Source organism: Pteronotus mesoamericanus, unplaced genomic scaffold, assembly GCF_021234165.1.
Source record: "Pteronotus mesoamericanus isolate MK-2021 breed Mesoamerican mustached bat unplaced genomic scaffold, CSHL_Meso_final contig_171, whole genome shotgun sequence".
NCBI lineage: Eukaryota > Metazoa > Chordata > Mammalia > Chiroptera > Mormoopidae > Pteronotus > Pteronotus mesoamericanus.
Window position 1 is genome coordinate 248,384 of NW_026555070.1, and position 19,266 is coordinate 267,649.

Genomic DNA, 19,266 nt, shown 5'->3' on the forward strand with positions numbered 1-19,266 from the left:
CTTGAGGGCAAGTGAGTTATGTCTCCTCCCAGGGCCTGTTTACTCCTCTTTGCAATGGGTGAACAGCAGTATCTGCCTCCAGGGACCACTATGAGAATCCAGAGATAAGACAGACCAGAGCAGAGGCATTCGGAGAGACGCTAATTATAAAACCTGGTAACAACAGCCACTGCTTCTGCTGCTACTATCCTGCTGTTGCCACAGCACTGGAGTTTGCCTCCGGACATCTGGAAACAGACGCCAAAAGCGTAAACATGGACCTAAGTCCCAGGTGGCCAAGGGCCTAGATCTCAGGAAGAGGGGGAATGTTACAATTTCCCACTCCTGGCGGCGTCATCTACCAGCAGGAACCCCAAAAGACCGCCAGTCCGTCACCCTCGATTCTGTCTGCAAACTCTGTGCGCCCCGGGCACTGGGTTATCAGAGGCCGCCCGGACCCAGGGATCTCACTGCTCATAGGCGACCCAGAGGGGGACCGAGTTGGGCTACCAGACGGCCAGGCGTGGGTCAGAGGCGTGCTCGAGAGAGAGGCGCCTGCAGCGGGGCGGGGACTAGGGGAAGGTTCCTCCAGTCTGGGGCCCGCACAGGGGCGCGGAGCCGCGAGCCTAGGCGGGCAAAGGCCAAGGTCAGAGGCTTCCCGCCCCCTGCCGGGCTGCAGCAACGATCCAGTCCATCCGCCCCCCACCAAGGAGGGCTCCGAGTCCCCAACGGCGACTCCATTTTGGCACCACGCCTGCTCCCCACACAGCCCCGGAACCCCAGACTTACCCTCTCCAGGATACAGGTGGCCCGCGGCGCCCACCAGCAGCGCAACCACCGCCACCAGAAGCGGCGCAGCCACCGCCCCCCGTCCGCCCCCGGCGCCCATGGCTGCGGGAGCGCGGGGTTCTGGCGGATCAGAGCGTGCAGCGCCGGACCGCCAGGGTCATGCTCCGAGGTGGCCGCCTGGGAGGCACCGTGAGTTCTCCTCTTCCACGCCGGCAGCCCACGGGCCCAGATCCCACCGGGGAGGGCCCTCGATTCAGTCCCAGGAGGGGCGCGCGGCCTCGACCACTACAAATCAGGCGGCGCGGCCGCAGCCCGGGGCCACTGAGGCCCGGGCCCCGTCCTGCGATCTCAGGGCCCGGATACCCGTGCTGCGCTCTGGACCTCTCAGCCCTCGGCCCGAACGATCTGCGGACGCCTGGACAAACGCACACGCGGACAGAAGACAGAAGGACGGAGGGACGGGCACCTGGGCTGGCGGGTAGCGGGCTGGCGGGCGGGAGCAAGAGCTGCTCGCCCGTAAACAACGCAGCGCGTCAGCTGGGCCCCAAGCAGTCGGCGAGAAAAGGCGGCGCGGATCCAAACGCGGACGGGACTCGGCGGCGGGGGAGGGGCCTGGTAGGGGTGGAGGGAAGACCAGCAGAGAGAGGTGCCGCCCCTCCCCTCCCTTCCCCTCCCCTCCCGCCCGCCTAGCGCTCTTGGGCCCAGCTCTGGAGGTCTTCGTCGTCGCGCGCTACCTCAGCGGGCACCCCAGATCCCTGACGAGACTGAGCGCCCTGAATCAGAGTGTGGGGGCGCCCCGGATACCCAACCCAGCAAGACGTTTGGGGCATTCCTTTTCTTTTTTTTAAATATTACACTAAGCCCTGGCGGGGTAGTTCAGTTGGTTAGAACACCAAGACTGCGCGCTAATCCCCGGTCAGGGCATAAACAAAAAGCAACCAATGAATGAATCAATAAGCGGAACAAGTCTCTCTCCCCGCCGTCCCTTGTCCTTTCTCTAAAATCAATAAATAAAAATTTTAATATTGCATTAAAATATTATCCATTTTGGTTACTTGGGTTTTTCATACTCCCTTAACTGTCCTCCCAGCCAGCGAGTCTGGTCCTAGAGCCCCTTGCCCCACCCCAGAAGTTCTGCCCCGCATCCAGCCCACCCCCACCCCACTCTCTCCCTGCCTCAGCCTCAGGGCCCTGAAGACAGCGATGTGTAGGAGCGCCCCTGTGCTCAATGTGCTCCTGGCCCAAGTTCTGTGGGAGGCCTGGAGTTCAAGTTGAAAAAATAACACCTGGGGAGAATGTGCAGAACTTCACCAAAGTGCAAACTGGGCTCTAGACATCCTGTGTACCGGGCAGGTGGACACCAGATTTTCAATTGGCAGACCTGAACTCCATGTGTGTCTGAATGTCTAGCAAATGTCATTCATGAGTAGGGCATGACAATGGTGCACCCACCTTACTGAAGGGACGTAAGGCACCTTAAGTATAGGAGAGCAGAAAGGAGTGAGAATCTGGCTCACTCTCGCCTCACTTACTCTGTGACCTTGAACCCCTGACTTCGCTGTCTGGGAGGTGGCCTCTCTTGCATGATGGATGTAACAATACCCGACTTTTGGATCTGGTGAGCTGCGGGAGAAACAGAGCAGGAGAAGCCAAGCAGTACAGCTCTAGGCCCAAGGCCTACATTTTCAGTTTGCCAGGAACTTGGCCGGTTGTTCTGTTATGGTGCCAAACCTCTTCCTGCCTCCAGGCCTTTGCCCTGGCAGTTCCCCGACCTGTATCTCGACCTCTGCTCCAGTGAGCCTTCTGGGACCACACTTTGTAAATGCTCCTCCCCTAATCCCTTTGTTCCCTTCCTCTTATTTACAAGGAAGATCTGTATCTCTACCTGAAATTTTTGTTTTGTTTTTCATGCCTGTATCTTCTCCCCTCCCTGTGATGGCAGAAAACTTGTCCATCTTGTTCACTGTTTTATACCCAGTGCCTGACATTTCTGTTGCTTAATAAATATTTGTTGAATGAAAGAATCAACATGCAATAAGTAATGGGGATTTACAGTAAGCAAAATAACATGATCCATTTCCTTGTAGATTCACAGTCTACTGGAGGAAAAGGACCATTAATTAAACAATCAAATGGCAAGGAGGGTTCTCCAAGGATGTGATTTTGAACTGAAATCTGAAGATGAGAACAAAACAGCTAAGGGAAGCATCAGAGAAGTGTTCCAGGTAGAGGGAGCAACATGTGCAAAGGCCCACGGGAGGACAAACAGGTGTTCTTGAGACTAGAACAGGCACTGCAGCTGGAGCACAGAAGACAGGAAGCAGAACTTGTGGGCTGATCTAGAACACACCATGTTAAGTACTCACACTTATCCTAGAAGCAATGGGCAGGCATTAGAGGGTTTACACAAAAGTGTTAACATAATCAGGTTTTTTCCCCCAATAATTTCTCACCATATGCAATGGGGCAAGAATGGACCCGAGGAGAAGAAATTGAAGGCCACTGCAGTCCCAGAATAGCAAGAAGTATGCACTCAATAATGTTGTTCCCTTTCCTTCGTGTGCAAACCTGGGCAGAGCTGTGGGCTTCCCTATGACCCATGGGAGTCCCGAAAGCCACCACAACTCCAGGCAGGCAGCATGTGCTGAAAAAGGCATGAAAGGGGACATGCTGGCCTCTGGAAACACACACACACACACACACACACACACACACACACACACAAGCAACCACCTAGAAATTGAAAGTCAACCTCTGCCTTTTATTAAAATCATTGGAATAGAAAAATCACCATTTGGCAATCTCCAAAATAATTGATTCAGGCAAGGACCATCAATGAGTGCTAAAGCTAGTGGTTGGAAGTTTGAGAAGTAACAGGATATTCCCTGGTCTTCAAGTAACTGTTTGCAAGATACTTGTCAATAATAAAAGAAAGAAAAAATGGTATCTTCCTGAAGGAGACAGCTGGCAGGTACACTTTAATTAAGTGATCAAAGTTGGTCCTAAATATTTTTTCTTAATAAAAGACATGAATGGGACAGTTGAAGACCAGAAAGACCAATTTGATAATAGTATCATTATCTATTGATATTGATAATATTGTATCAATATTAATTGTGATCATTATACTTAGGTGACATTAGAGACTGTCCCTGGTTTTAGGAAATACACACTGAATGAAGAATGCAGGGGTAAGGGGACGTTATGTCTGCAACTTACTCTCAAATGTTTCAGGGAAAAAAATGAGGCAGAGAAAGAGAGAGGACAGAGCAGATGCGATCAAGGCGATAAGCGGTCAACAGAGCAGGGGGTGCGCACGGGCGCCCCGCACTGCTTGTGCGCCTTTCCTGCCGCCATCATGTCAGCACAGGAAGTTTTAAGGTTTGAAAACCCATTTGGGGCTTTTTGTTTTGTTTGTTTTTCTTCAGTTGGCTTGGGTTTGACATTTAAACACATTGTACTCTGATGCATGATTGGTTCATGGTTAAGGAACATCAGCACCTGACGCTCTGCTTTCGTTTCCGTCAAGGAGGGCTGGGAGGGACCCCACCACCCCCCTGCTGAGGTCTTTCTTCAGCAGGTCCCTTTGGCACAATGTCTCTCCATCTAGCTGCTTTCCATTTCATTGAAGCAGGAAATTTAATGTAAATCCTGATTCTGGTGTTGTCATGGAAACTGGCTTTAATACGTGACATGTAGGAGAAGGGAAGAGGGGGGACTACAGCTTTCATTTGTGAATAATAGTGCAAAAAATCAACGTCAAGAATTTACAACAGAATCAGGCAGAAGAATGAAGGAACACAACACGCCCTGGCTGGTGTGGCTAGATGGATTGAGCACCATCCTGCAAACCAGAGGGTCACCGGTTCAATTCCCGATTGGGGTGCATGCCTGGGTTGCAGGCCAGTCCCCAGTGAGGAGCATGAAGAGGCAACCACACATTAATGTTTCTCTCTCTCTCTTTCTCACCGCTCTTCCTCTCTGTCTAAAAGTAAATAAATAAAATCTTTAAAACATAAGTAAAAGAACACAACACAACCACCAGGACCACCAGGATCAACCAGGATCAAGTGGACCTTGGACTAGGAGTGCAAAAATGGCTCAGTGCTAGGAAGTCTAGTCATTGCGGTCACGGTACTCATAGGCCGAGAACGGGAGACTCATGGACACATCCCTGCTACTACAAATGTATTTGATGAATTCTGTAGCCCTTCAGAAATGAAGCCATAAGACTCTACATTGGGGAAATTTTGTTTTAAACTTCAGAGTAGGGGATATCTCTTTAAGCGAGATATAAATCCCAAATCTAAAAATAAAACATTTGGCTAGGTAAACATTAAGACTATGTGAAAAGAAAAAATAAAATCCTACATAAAGGCAAAATTCATTTTTAAAGGGAGAAAAATATGCAACTTAAGTGACCGTTAAAGGCATGCATTACATTATAATACATAATATATAATACATAGTGTTAACTTTTCCAGTGAGAAAAATAATCAAACTCTTGTTTTCCAAAAATCTGAATGGCAATGCATATAAATCAGCAGCTCACAGAAACAGACCACTAAAAACAAAAAATAAAAGAAATACAACGGTATTTAAACATAGAAAAGACTGTTTACCCTTCCCATGTTGCTGAGTTTGCCAACACTCAGAAAAATAGGCAACACAATGCAAAGGTCTATGAGAAAACAGACACTCTCAGAATCACTCGTGTGAACAGTTTCAAACCCAGTGTCAATTTGGCGATGACTTTCAACATCTAAATTGCATTGACCCTCTGCCCCACTGGTCTCACTTCTAGCAATTATGCACAGGAATATCCAGCCTAGCCTGACCAATGGCTCAGCTGGTTGGGCATCACCCTGTAAAGGGGAAAGTCACCGGTTCAATTCCCAGCCAGGGCACATGCCTGGGTTGAGTCTTCAGTCAGGGTGTGTACAAGAGGCACCTTCCAATCAATGTTTCAGTGATACCTATACATTCTCCGCAAAAACTACCTAATCAGTTCAAACGTTTCAAATTTTCCTTGTTATTTCTCTTTCTTTTTTCTCTGATACCATTCACATATGATTTGCCTCAAGTTCTTATAGTAACAGGCAATATTCTCTAATAATTTTCATGGGCTTTATTTCTCCCCTTTTCAAACTTTGGAGCTATAAAGCCAGGATGTAAAATTGTTATAAGAAGGTGGACATCTTGAACTAGTAAAAAAAAGTAGATAGTGGTTACCAGGGCCCAGGGAAGGAGGAGATGTTGTTAAAGGTCACAACTTGCAACTAGTAGATAAGTTCTAGAGATCTAATGCACAACATTGTGATTATAGTCAATGATACTAAGTTAGCCACTTCAAAGTTGCTCAGAGACTGCACATTAACTGTTCTCAACACACACACACAGACACACACACAGAAATGATAAATATGTTACATGATAGAGGTGTGAACTACCACTGCTATAATACTTGCCAATATGTAAGGGTATTAGACCAGCACACCGTACACCTTAAACATACGCAGTGTTTTGTCCATTGTATCACAGTATCTTTACAAGGGAAAAAGAAAAGAGACATGTTATGTTTACACAGCTACCCGTCTGTCCGTCATGCCCCACGCAGGGGTGTGTTGCAACAACGCTGTGGGACTCTTGTTATTCCTAAAATCTCCATTCAAATACATTGGGTTATTGGTTTTATTTGATTATTTTTATTGTGGTGAAATACACATAACAGAGAATTTACCACTTTAACCATTTTAAAATGTACAATTCAGTGACATACAGCACATGATGTTGTACAACTATTACCAAAGCCTACGCCCAAAATTTTTCATCGCCCCAAGTGGAAACTCTATTTTCATTAAGCAATCACTCTCACTCCCCCTCCCCTCAGCCCCTGGCAACGGCTGATCTCCTTTCTGTCTCTACGGATTTGCCTATTCTAGATGTTCCCTAGGAATCGAATCAAACAATATGTGACCCTTTGTGGCTGGCTTCTTTCACTCCATAGCATAACGTTTTCACGTTTCATCCATGTTTTCTAAGTGCATTACTACTTCATTTTTTCTGATGGCTGAATGATGTCCCATTGTCCCCTTGGACGGGGGTCCGCAGAGGCCCCCTCACTCCCGGCCGTCGCCCACAGTGTCCAAAGCCCGCAGTGTGGCAGGGGCGCAGCACCCCCGCGTGGGGGAGGGGAGGGGCTTCTCCGGGCTCCTGATGCCACAGGGCCGCCATCAGAACTGAAGTTTCCTCCTACTAAGTTTCAGAGAATTTAAAGAGCAACGAAACTCATGGAATACAATGCTTAGGAGATGGGGAAGCTGCCATTTACAACTATTATTTGCACCTGAAGAGGATAAAAAATATTAAGGAAATACCACTGACTTGTGAGAAGACGGAACTCCTCCTGTGTGGCCGCCCTGCCTGCCTTCCTCTGGCACGGCCCCCCGCAGTTTTTGAGAAAGGTGAAAGATGTGAGGAAACTGTGTAAAAATATTTCTATTTCTCAGAAGCATTTTTTTTTCGTAGTTGAAATGTACCGGGCCCTTTCATACTGGCTGAGAGCAACAGACACTTGAATCTAGGTAGAAAAGTAGTATGTAAAAATATATAATTAAAAAAACTATTTTCTAACATTTAAAAAATGGGACAATGTTCAGTAACATACCATGACCTAAGAAATCAGTTAAATCTATGTGTACTAAGATGAGAAAATCTCCAAGGCATATCTTATTATGCAAAAATAATAATAAATGAAGAGTAATGTAAGTAGAATACTATCATTTGTGTTTTAAAAGAGGTGAACCAACACAAATTCATATATACTTATTCACAGGTGTTTTTACATTTAGAAAATATCTCCCAAAGAATAAACAGGAAACTGGCAATCCTTTTTGTCTGTCTGGATTGTTCTAACCATGCATGTAAATTGTCTTTTTAAAAATCAGCATAAGACACCATCATCACCACATCTACAAAGTGAAATAAAATAAAATACAAAGGAAAAATTTTAACAGCAATGACTCTGACCCATTTTTAGAAAAGGATAGCACTTTATAGGGGAACATAACATAAGACTTGAATAAATAAATATACTTTATTTCTGGGTAAAACACCAAATATTATATAGGGGCCATTCCCTCCCCAACCCAAAAATAATTTACAAATCTAATTCAAATCAAAATCTATATCTACAAGAATATAGAAAAATTATTCTGAAATTTATCTGCAGGAAGTTTCCTCAATCCCAAGGCTATGAACACTTAGGCCTGGTCATTCCTCATCAATGGGCTGTCCTATGCATTTAGGATGTTGAGAAGCATCCTAAATTTTGCACCTGAATTTTGGTTGCCAGTAGACAACCAAAAATGTCTCAAGACATGGCCAAGTGGGACCTACAAGGAAAAATCCTCGTTGGGAACCACTGCTCTAAAACGAACAATTAGAGGACTTCCAGCCAAGATGGAAGCATAGGTAGATGCACTTTGCATCCCTGCACAACCAACAGAAGGACAACAACAAATTTAAAAACAAAATAACAAGAACCGCCAGAAAATCGAATTGTGTGTAAGTCCAACAACCAAGGAGTTAAAGAAGGAATATTCATCCACACTGGTAGGAGGGGCGGAGATGGGCAGCTGGGCAGAGAGGAAGCACGGCAAGGCAGCGGCTGGAGGACCAGGCGGTCCCACGTTTGCATATGGATAAACCGTGAGGAACAGCTGGGGAGCAAGACAAACTGTGCAACCCAGGGTTCCGGCACGGGAAAAGGGAGCCTCAAAACCTCTGGCTGTAAAAATTTATGTGGGATGCGGCAGCGGGAGAAACTCCCAGCCTCGCAGGAGAGTGCATAGAAGAGACCCACAGGGTCCTAGAACGTACTCAAACCCAGGAGTCAGCACCAGAAGGGCCCAATTTGCTTGTGGGTAGCAGGGGAAATGACTGAAAGCCAGCAGAGAGCCGAGTAAGTGATCTTATTCCCTCTCAGAGCCCTCCCCCACATATAGCATTACAACACAGCTACCTGGGTTGCCCCCCGCCTTGGCAAATACCTAAGGCTCCACCCCTTAGAACGTAACAGGTGTGCCAAGACAATGAAATATGGCCCAAATGAAAGAACAGATCAAAGCTCCAAAAATAGAACTAAGTGACAAAGAGATAGCCAACCTATCAGATGCATAGTTCAAAACGCTGGTAATCTGGATGCTCACAGAAACGGTTAAGTATGGTCACAAAATGGAGGAAAAATGAAGGTTATGCGAAGTGAAATAAAGAAAAATTTACAGGGGAGACTACAAGATGACAGAGGAGTGAATGAAAGTCACACTGACCTCCTCCCAGGACCTATGTGGAATTACAACGAAATTGGGGACAAATCACCTGGAAAACAAGCAAACAATAGCAAGAGAGGAGCCTTAAAACCTCAGACAGACAGAGGTATCGGCTTTGGCACAACCTAACTGGTAAGGAGTGTAGTAGAGGTTCGAGAAGATGGAATAGGCACCCATGGGCAGCGGTGCCAGAGGGATATTGAAATGGCCAGTTGTATACCCCTAAGAAGAGCAGGGTCTAAACTGTAAGTGGGGATCTCCAGCCTACAGCACCAGAGCCCAAAAAGCACACAGATAACAGCCAGCTGTGAAATGCAGCAGTGTGCTCTCTGCTAGAGACAGGTGGCTGGAGTCACAAAGAGCCATTTAAAGGGCCAACGCAAAAATTTGTAGTGGTGGCCACTTACCCTGAGCTCCTGCGGAGGTGGGGGCAGAGTGGCCTGGAGCCACCTGAGGAGAGACTGGAGAAGGAGGCTTTGGGGAGAGAACTGAGAAAATGGATGGCAAGGTGCTGGTGCTGACTCACCCCCGATTCTGCAGCTGCCATCTTGCTCAGGCAGACCACTCCCCCAAGCGGCAGCAGCGTGAAAGGACACAATAGCCCTGCCGTTGGGGGGGACTCTGCCTGACCCTGACTGCAGAGGGCAGAGTGACTAGATTAACAACTGAAGGAGACAGCCACAGACAGTAGATTCCTGGGAGTCTCGAACAGACTGCCTATGGTCAGACAGGGACGAAATCTGACATCATCAGAGGCAGATCCAGGAAGAAAAAAAATTAGAAATGTGGTCTCCTACCGTAGAGGTTCACACCACAAAGTCAGGAAGTCAACGCAGATCAATTAAAGAAGCAGAAGCAGAAGAAAAAAAGAAGAGTCTCACAAATAATGGGAAGATAAAGAAACACCCTCCAGTCAAAGGGAAAGGAGGGATCCCCACAAAGAGAACTAAATGAAATAGAGGCAAGTAAACAATCAGATATCGAATTCAAAACAATGGTTCTAAGGAAGCTTGGTGAGCTCAAAGAGAATTACCAAAAACTACAGGGAAACTATGAGGAACTTATTGCAAACTAGATCAACATGAAAAAGGACACAGAAACTATCAATAAGAGGCAAGAGGAAATGAATAGTACAATTTCTGAATTGAAGACCACAGTAGAAGGAATCAAAAGCAGGCTAGATGAAGCTGAGGACCAAATCAGCGAGCTGGAGGAAAAGGTAGAAAAAAGCTCCCAGAAAGAGCAAGAAAATGAAAAAAGACTCAAAAAGAATGAAGAAGTGTTCAGGGGAAACACAGGACAACCTGAAATGTAATAATATCCTATAATAGGGGTACCAGAAGTAGAAGAGGATGAGGAAGGTGTAGAGAACCTGTTTGAAAAAGTAATGATGGAAAACTTCCCTAATTGGAGGAGAGAAAAAGTCAGGCAAGCCCAGGAAGCACAAAGGGTCCCATTCAAGAGGAACCCAATGAGACCCACGCCAAGACACATCATCATTAAAATGGCAAATATCAAAGACAGAGAATCCTAAAGGCAGTAAGGGAGAAACAGGTAGTAACATAAAAAGGAGCCCCAATATGGCTAGCAGCTGACTTCTCAGCAGAAACACTACAAGCAAGAAGGGAATGGCAAGAAATATTCCAAGTCATGAAAAGTAAGGTCCTGCAGCCACGAATGTTCTACCCAGCAAGGCTCTAAGTTAAAATGGAAGGCAAAGTAAGGAGCTTCCCAGACAAAAGAAGGCTAAAAGAATATACCTCCACCAAACAAGCACTGCAAGATGTGTTAAGGGAGTGCTTTAAGAAGATGAAAAACACTGAGAAAGAGAGAATCACAGGTACAAAGGGAAAAAATGAATAAGTACCTATTAATAATAACTTTAAATGAAAATGGATTAAATGCCCCAATCAAAAGACATAGGGTAGCTGAATGGATAAGAAAACATAACCTGCAATATGCTGCCTACAAGAGACCCATCTCAGATCAAAGGACCTACACAGACTGAAAGTAAAGGGATGGAAAAAAAATATTCCAAACAAATGGACAGGGGGAAAAAAAAGCAGGGTTAGTGATACTTATAACAGACAAAATAGATTTCAAAACAAAGGCCATAGAAAGAGACCCAGAAGGACACTTTATAATACTCAAAGTAAGGATCCATCAAGAAGACATAAACATTGTAATCCTGTATGCACCCAACATAGGAGCACCCCAATATATAAGGAAAATTTTGGAGGACTTCAAGAAAGATATAGACAGTAACACACTGATAGTAGGGGATTTTAACACCCCACTGTCACAAATGTATAGCTCTTCCAAACAAAGCATCAACAAGGATATTGTGGAACTGACCGATGCTTTAGATCAAATGGACTTAACTGACATATATAGAATCTTTCATCCCAAAGAAGCAAAATACACATTCTTTTCAAATGCATGTAGAACATATTCAAAGATAGACCACATGATAGAACACAAAACAAGCCTCAACAAATTCAGGAAAATCAAAATCATAACAAGGATTTTCTTGGACCACAAGGGCTTGAAATTAGACACCAACTTCAAGGAAAAAACTAAAAAACATTCAAACTCATGGAGACTGAATAGTATGTTATTAAACAATGAATGGGTCAATGAAGAGATCATTGAGATCAATCAGTGAGATCAAAGAAGAAATCAAAAAGTTTCTGGAAACAAATGAAAATGAACAGTCCAAAATCTATGGGACACAGCAAGGGCAGTCCTGAAAGGGAAGTTCATAGTAAGGCAGGTCTACGTAAAAAAAGAAACATTTCAAATAAATGACCTAACCCCTCCAGCTTCAAGAGCTGGAGAAACAGCAATAAACAAAGCCCAGCCCTAGTAGAAGGAAGGAAATAGTCAAGATTAGAGCAGAATTGAATGACACAGAGACTAAAAGAACAATTCAAAGGGTCAACCAATCGAGGAGCTGGTTCTTTGAAAAGATAAATAAATCAACAAGCCTTTAAGCAGGCTCATCAAGAAAAAAAGGGAGAGGACCCAAATAAATAACATCAGAAATGAAAGAGGAGAAATAACAACTGACACCACAGAAATACAAAGGATTGTAAGCGCCACGACCCACGCGGAGGGGTGGTCCCTGAGTGGGGGCGTTGGGAGATTGAGACAGAGACAACACATCACAAAGACACAACACAAGACAGTTTAAGGAAAAGCGGGGTCCAGGTGAGGCATTGTCCTCTGATGGAGAGACAATGAAAATGACCACAGCCTCCGCGTTTATTTTATAGGGGTTGGTTAGGTAAAGCTCAAAGGAGTTTTCCAGACTTAAGAGATGTCTGTGGACACGGATTGTTCTGTTCCCAGGCTACCTACATGATAAAGCTTTCTTCTGCAAAGGTTGCCGTCTTCACCTGAAGCTTGTGGTTATCTACTCCCATCTCAACTGCCGCTCCCACCCCTCCCCCCTCCCCACCCCATGTCCTGCCCCACTGGGTTCTGGCTGTCATCAGCTGCTGCCTTGCTCTGCTTTGCAGATGCAAGCCGGTCAAGCTTGCCTTTGCCAAGCACTCAACCTGCTTTTGACGTCAGCCGTCACCATCCTCCACATGTAAGAAATTACTATAAACAATTATATGCCAAGAAATTTGAAAACCTCGATGAAATGGACAAATTTCTAGAAAAATATAACCTTCCAACACTGAATGAAGAAGAAGCAGAAAGCCTGAACAGACCAATAACAGCTGGTGAAATTGAAGCAGTAATCAAAAAACTCCCAGCACACAAAAGCCCTGGACTGGACAGCTTCACAGAATTTTATAAAACATTTAAGGAAGAGCTAACTCCTGTCCTTCTCAGAGTATTCCAAAAAAATCCAAGAAGAGGGAAGACTCCCAAACTCTTTCGATGAGGCCAGTATCATCCTAATCCCAAAACCAGATAAAGACACAACCAAGAAAGAAAGCTACAGGTCAATATCACTAATGAACATAGACGCTAAAATCCTCAACAAAATATTGTCAAACTGCATCCAGCAGTTAAACACTAAAAAGATCATCCACCATGATCAACTAGGATTCATCCCAGGGAGGCAAGGAGGGTTCAATATTCGCAAATAAACATAGTACATCACATAAACAAAAGTAAAGGCAAAAACCACATGATCATATCAATAGATGCAGATTTAACTCAATCCCTATTAAAATACCAATGATGTATTTCACAGATATAGAAGAAACATTTCAGAAATTTATATGGAATCATAAATGACCCCAAATAGCTGCAGCAATTTTGAGAAAGAAGAACAAAGTAGGAGGGATCACAATACCTGACATCAAACTATGCTACAAGGCCACTGTAATCAAAACAGTCTGGCATGGGCATAAGAACAGACACATGGAGGGGGGAAAAAAAGGAACAGACACTTGGATCAATGGAACAGAATAGAGAGCCCAGAAATAAACCCAAGTCCCTATGGTCAATTGATATCTGACAAAGGGGACAGAAGCATAAAATGAAGAAAAAATAGCCTCTTCAACAAATGGTGTTGGGAGGGCAGGACAGCTACATGCAAAAAATGAAATTCTACCACCAACTTACACCATACACAAAAATAAACTCAAGATGGATAAAAGACTTAAATATAAGTCACAACACCATAAAAGCCCTAGAGGAGAACGTAGGCAGTAAACTCTCAGACACCCCATACAGCAATACTTTCACCAATATGTGCCCTAGATCAAGGGACATAAAAGAAAGAATAAACAAATGGGACCTCATCAAAATAAGAAGCTTCTGCAGGACTAAAGAAAACATCAGCAAAATGAAAAGGGGACCAATCATATGGGAAAATATATTTGCCAATGATACCTCGGACAAGGGTTTGACCTCCAAATATAAAAAGAATTCACATGACTCCACTCAGGAAGACAAACAATCCAATTAAAAAATGGGCAAAGGACCTTAACAGACACTTCTCCAAGGAGGACATACAGAGGGTACAGAGACACACGAAACGATGCTCATCATCACTAGCCATCAGAGAGTTGCAAATAAAAACCACAATGAGGCACCACTTCACTGCGGTCAGAATGACCATCACAAACAAATCAACAAACAAGTGCCGGCGAGGTTATGGAGAAAAGGGAACCCTAGTGTTGGTGGGAATGCACTCTTATGCAGCAACTGTAGAAAACTGTTGGTGGGAATGCAGACTTATGCAGCAACTGTAGAAAACTGTTCGGAATTTCCTCAAAAAGCTAAAATTGAAACTACCATTTGACCCAGCGATTCCACTGCTGGAATTATACCTTAAGAATACTGAAACACCAATTCAGAAGAACCTATGCACCCCAGTGTTCATAGTAGCACAATTTACAATAGCCAAGTATTAGAAGCAACCTAAGTGGCCATCAATAAATGAGTAGACCAAAAAACTATGGTACATTTACACAATGAAATACTACACAGTAGAAGGAAAGAAAGAACGCCTACCCTTCATCACAGCATGGATGGAACTGGAGAGCATTATGCTAAACAATATAAGTCAGGCAGTGAAAGACAAATACCATATGATCTCACCTATAAATGGAACACAATCAAGAAAACAAAAAAACAAGAAAAATATAACCAGCAACACTGAAAGAAAAAACAAACCCAACAGTAATCAGAGGGGAGGTGGGAGGGGGTAACAGGGAAAAGAAGGAGAAGGATCAAGTCAAGGAATATGTAGAAAGGACCCACGGACAAAGCCAAAGTGGGGAAAGATTGAGGGTGGGTGAGGCAGGGGAAAGTGGTGGCGGGAAAATGGAGACAACTGTATTTGAACAATAAAAAAATATATTAAAAATATAAAGTGAACAATTCAGTGATATTTGGTATATTTATAATGTTGTACATCTATCACAACTAGTTCCAGAACATTTTTATCACCCCCAAAAAGAAATCCCATGAGCATTAAGCAGTCACCCCACCCCCACTTCCTTCTCCTCCTTGGCAACCATTAATTAACATTCTATGCCTATGGATTTACCGATTCTGGATATTTCATATAAATAGAACCATAAAGCATATGATATTTGTGTCTGGCTTCTCTCATTGAGCATCAGGTTTTCAAGACTTACTCATGTTGAGATATCACCTCACAGCAGTCACAATGGCCGTCATCAATAAGTCAACAAACAGCAAGTGCTGGGGAGGCTGTGGAGAAAGGGGAGCCCTCGTGCACTGCTGATGGGAAGGCCGGCTGGTGCAGCCACCGTGGGAAGCAGTGTGGAGTACCTCCAAAAATTAAAAATGGATCTTTCCCTATGACCCAGTGATTCCACTTCTGGGAATTTACCTGAAGAAATCCAAAACACTGACTCAAAAGAATACATGCACCCCTGTGTTCATTGCTGCATTATGTACAATTACCAAGATATGGAAGCAGCCCAAGTGTCCAATAGATGAGTGGATAAGAAAGCTGTGGTACATTTACACAATGGAATAGTACTCAACATGAAAGAGAAGGAACTCTTACCTTTTGTGACAGCATGGACGGACCTGGAGAGCACTGTGCTAAGTGAAATGATCCAGTCAGAGGAAGACAAGTACCAAATGATTGCACTCATATGTGGAATCTAATGAATAAAATAAACTAACAAAATAAAAACAGACACAGATACAGGGAACAGACAGACAGCTGTCAGAGAAGGTGAAGGGATTAAGAAAAAAAAATCTTGGCACACTCCTCCTTCTGGGACCCTTCCCCCGTTTCTTCCCCTACAGACATGCATCTCCTGAACTCGAAGGCCCCCGCCAGGCCTGCAGCCAAGGGAGAAGCGGGCAACAGCAGCTCGTCCCGGGCCCCGCCCTGATCTGTCTCCCAGGCCCCCTTTTCTCTGACTTCTCAGTGAGCCAACAGCAGCCCTACCCAGGCTCACTTCTGTCACTTCTTCTATTGCTCCTTCTATCCGAAGTCCTTCCAAAAAAAAACAAAAAACAAAAAAACACAACACGTCATACACACAGTCTACAGCATGTTGATTAGCAGAGGGAAAGTGGGTGGGGGGAGGTAGCAGAGAGCAGAGCGGGGATTAATGGTGACAGAAGGAGACTTGACTTGGGGTGGTGAACACAATACAATATACAGGTGACATATTGTAGAATTGTACACCTGAAACCTATAAAATTTTATGAGCTAATGTCACCCCAATCCATTGAATAAAAATTTTTTCAAAATAAGAAAAAATTATGCGGCAAGTGTCAGTGTTTCACTCCTTTTTGTGGCTCAATGATATTCTATTGCCCAGATAGAGCACGTTGTGTATCCGCTCATTGGTTAATGGATATTTGGGTTGTTTCCACAATTTGGTTATTGCGAACAGTGCTGCTATAAGCATGTGGGTATAGTGTTTTGTTTGAACACCATTTTCAATTCTTTTTTTAAAAAAAGATTTTATTTATTTATTTTTAGACAGGGGAAGGGAGGGAGAAAGAGAGGGAGAGAAACATCACTGTGTGGTTTCCTCTCATGCCCCCGCTCCTGGGGGCCTGGCCTGCAATCCAGGCCAGAGCCCCAACTGGGAACGGAACCATCCCCGGTGACCCTTCGGTTCACAGGCCGGCACTCAATCCACTGAGCCACGCCAGCCAGGGCCCATTTTCAATTCTTTTGTGATTATACCCATAAGTCAAGTGCCTGGGTCAGATGGCAATCCTTTATTTAACTTTCTGAGGCACCGACAAGGTGTTTTCCTCAAGCCCTGTGCCATTTCACATTTGCACAGCAATGCACATAAGGTTCCAATTTCTCAACATCCTGGACAGCATTGTTATTTTTCATTTTTCTTTTGTTTTCAATAATAGCCATTCAAATAGGTGTGAGGTGGCATCTCAGTGTGGCTTAGATGTGCATTTGCCTAATGACTAGTGATGTCGGATATCTTTTCAAATGCTTTTTGGCCATTTGTATGTCTCCTTTGGAGACATACATCCAAGTCCTTCGCCCAACATGTATTACTTTTGGAATCTGGTAGTCTGCCCTAACAAACATGTCACGCCCCAACTCCTTTTCAGCGTCTGCTTCCAGAGCAGCCGCAGCTTCTGTCTCTGACCACAGGGGCGCCTGCCCTTCCTTCTGTGGGCCCAATCCCTATACATGTCTGGGCTGCAGGAGGCCTGAGGGAGAGGCTCCAGCTGGCTGAGACACAGCAGACAGTGCCACCGGCTTTCATGTGGGATCTGCAGGCCCCAGGAACATCCTTTCCCTAATTCCTCTTCAGTTGTCCTTCGGTTGTTCCCCACAGCTGGATTCATGCCCGCCCCCCTCATTCCTCCTCAGTTCCAGCAGGCTCCCAGGTCCACCTCACACACACCCAGCTGGTGACCTCCTCGCCACCCCTGAAAGGAAAAGGAGTCATTGAGTCCGCCCCATGCCCTCTCACCCTGCACCCAGCCTCCACCCACACCCAGCCACCTCACCTTCCTTCCTCGCCAGAGGCACTTTGTTCCCGTCCAGGGCCAGCCCTTCCCCAATGCCAGTCCCACCCCTCCACACCCTCAGGATGGCGTCCCTCGTCAGGCCCGCAGCCACGGGCCTCTGGCCTTCCCCACTCCACCTCCCACCGCTGCTGGGGACTCAGGCGGAGGCGGTCCCCTCCGTCTCTGTCACATTCTGCCTGAATGAGAGGCCATCACCCCTCTAAGCTTGAAAGTCCTCGTCTGTACAATGGGGCCCTGCCAGGCTCTAATGAGGGTGGCAGCTGGAGCGCAGGGACGCGGGCAGCAGCAGGCCAGCAGGCCTGTATCCTGTGTTGGTCAACTTGGGCTGCTGTAACCAAGGCCAGTGACTGGGCAGCCAGAAGGCAAGGTCGAGGTGCGGGCTGAGTCAGTTTCTCCTGAGACTTCTCTCCTTGGCTTGCAGACACATCTCTGGAGTCTCTCTGTGTGTCCTAATCTCTCCTAATGAGGACCTCAGTGTTTCAGATTAGCACCCGCCCTCAAAGGTTCTCTTTAACTTAATTATATCAGTAAAGGCCCAGTCTCCAAATACAGCCACATTCTAAGGTTAGGGCTATAACATATGAATGCAGGGAAACACAGTTCATCTCTAACACATCTCCATGTAAAGGAGGAGTCCATTCTCTTTCCTCTTCAAAGAAAGAGACAACTGCCAGCCAGTTCATGTTGCCTTACCTGTGCACGCCCCTTTCTCTTTGTCATTCAAGTGTCCAGGCTGTCCCTGGTTTACGTCCAGGCTGGAGAGAATTCGATAGAGGGAGACAGAATCACTGGGGGTGAGGGTGAGATTTTGAATAGGGTGGTCAGAGAGGTCACCTCATCAGAGGTGACATTAAAGCAGAGACCTGAAGGAGTCAAGGGAGAAATCGCATGGACCTCTGGGAGAAGACTGGCCCAAGCGTGTGCAAAGGCCCTGAGGCAGGACCGCCCAGCACGCTCATAGAACAGCAAAGAGGTCCATATGGCTGGACCTTGAAAAATGGACCAACAAAAACAACACCAGTAATAAAATAATAATTTTCCACCATCACCACCAACTTATCAACAGCCAAAAGAACTCCTAGAACTTGGCATCAACCTCATCCTTCAAGGTAGCCTGGCCTCGACATCTAAGCGGTGGATCCATCTGAGACCTTGACGCATGTTCTCAACCCAGGAGGTCAGTTTTGAAGTCACATCCTCTGCCCACCCTTCAGGCAAGGCCAAAACAAGCAGTAAATGATAAGCCGGCTCTATTCCGAACAACTCCCATGCCCAGCCTGCCCTGACCAGATGAAAGCCCCTTCTCTCCCCTTGGCTAAGAAATGTGAATTTGCTCAATGGTGCAGAAAAAAATAAATAGATAAAAGTATTGCAAGCGGGGAGTTTATGAAGTTAGCACAGGGTTTCTGTTGACCTTAAGGGCTGGGTAATTTTTGTACACGAGGCCATCCTGTGCAGCGCAGGATGTTATCCACGGGTGCCAGCAGCGCCTCCCCAGTGTGACAGCCAACAATGTCTCCAGACATCACCAAATGCCCCTGGGAACCACTGCTTGAGGATAACGCTGCTGCTGTAGCAAATAAACCCTAATGTTTCGATTCTCCCTGCTCATTTATATGACCATCTCTTTCTAGACCTCACTTTCTACACCTGTAAAGGGGAGGTTCCCAGCTGATGAATGATGGTGCAAGGATGCCAC

General features: G+C 45.6%; 1 protein-coding gene across 2 annotated transcripts in view; it reads right to left on the bottom strand.

Moving 5' to 3' along the window:
- Nucleotides 1-1,361, bottom strand: part of INSR (insulin receptor) — a 168,133-nt gene extending 166,772 nt beyond the window's left edge. For both annotated transcript variants that reach the window (XM_054566255.1, XM_054566254.1), the window contains exon 1: nucleotides 769-1,361. In XM_054566255.1, the coding sequence (XP_054422230.1) occupies nucleotides 769-868 (100 nt within the window). In that variant the 5' untranslated portion in view covers nucleotides 869-1,361. The remainder of the gene's footprint in view (nucleotides 1-768) is intronic.
- Nucleotides 1,362-19,266: the final 17,905 nt, after the last annotated feature.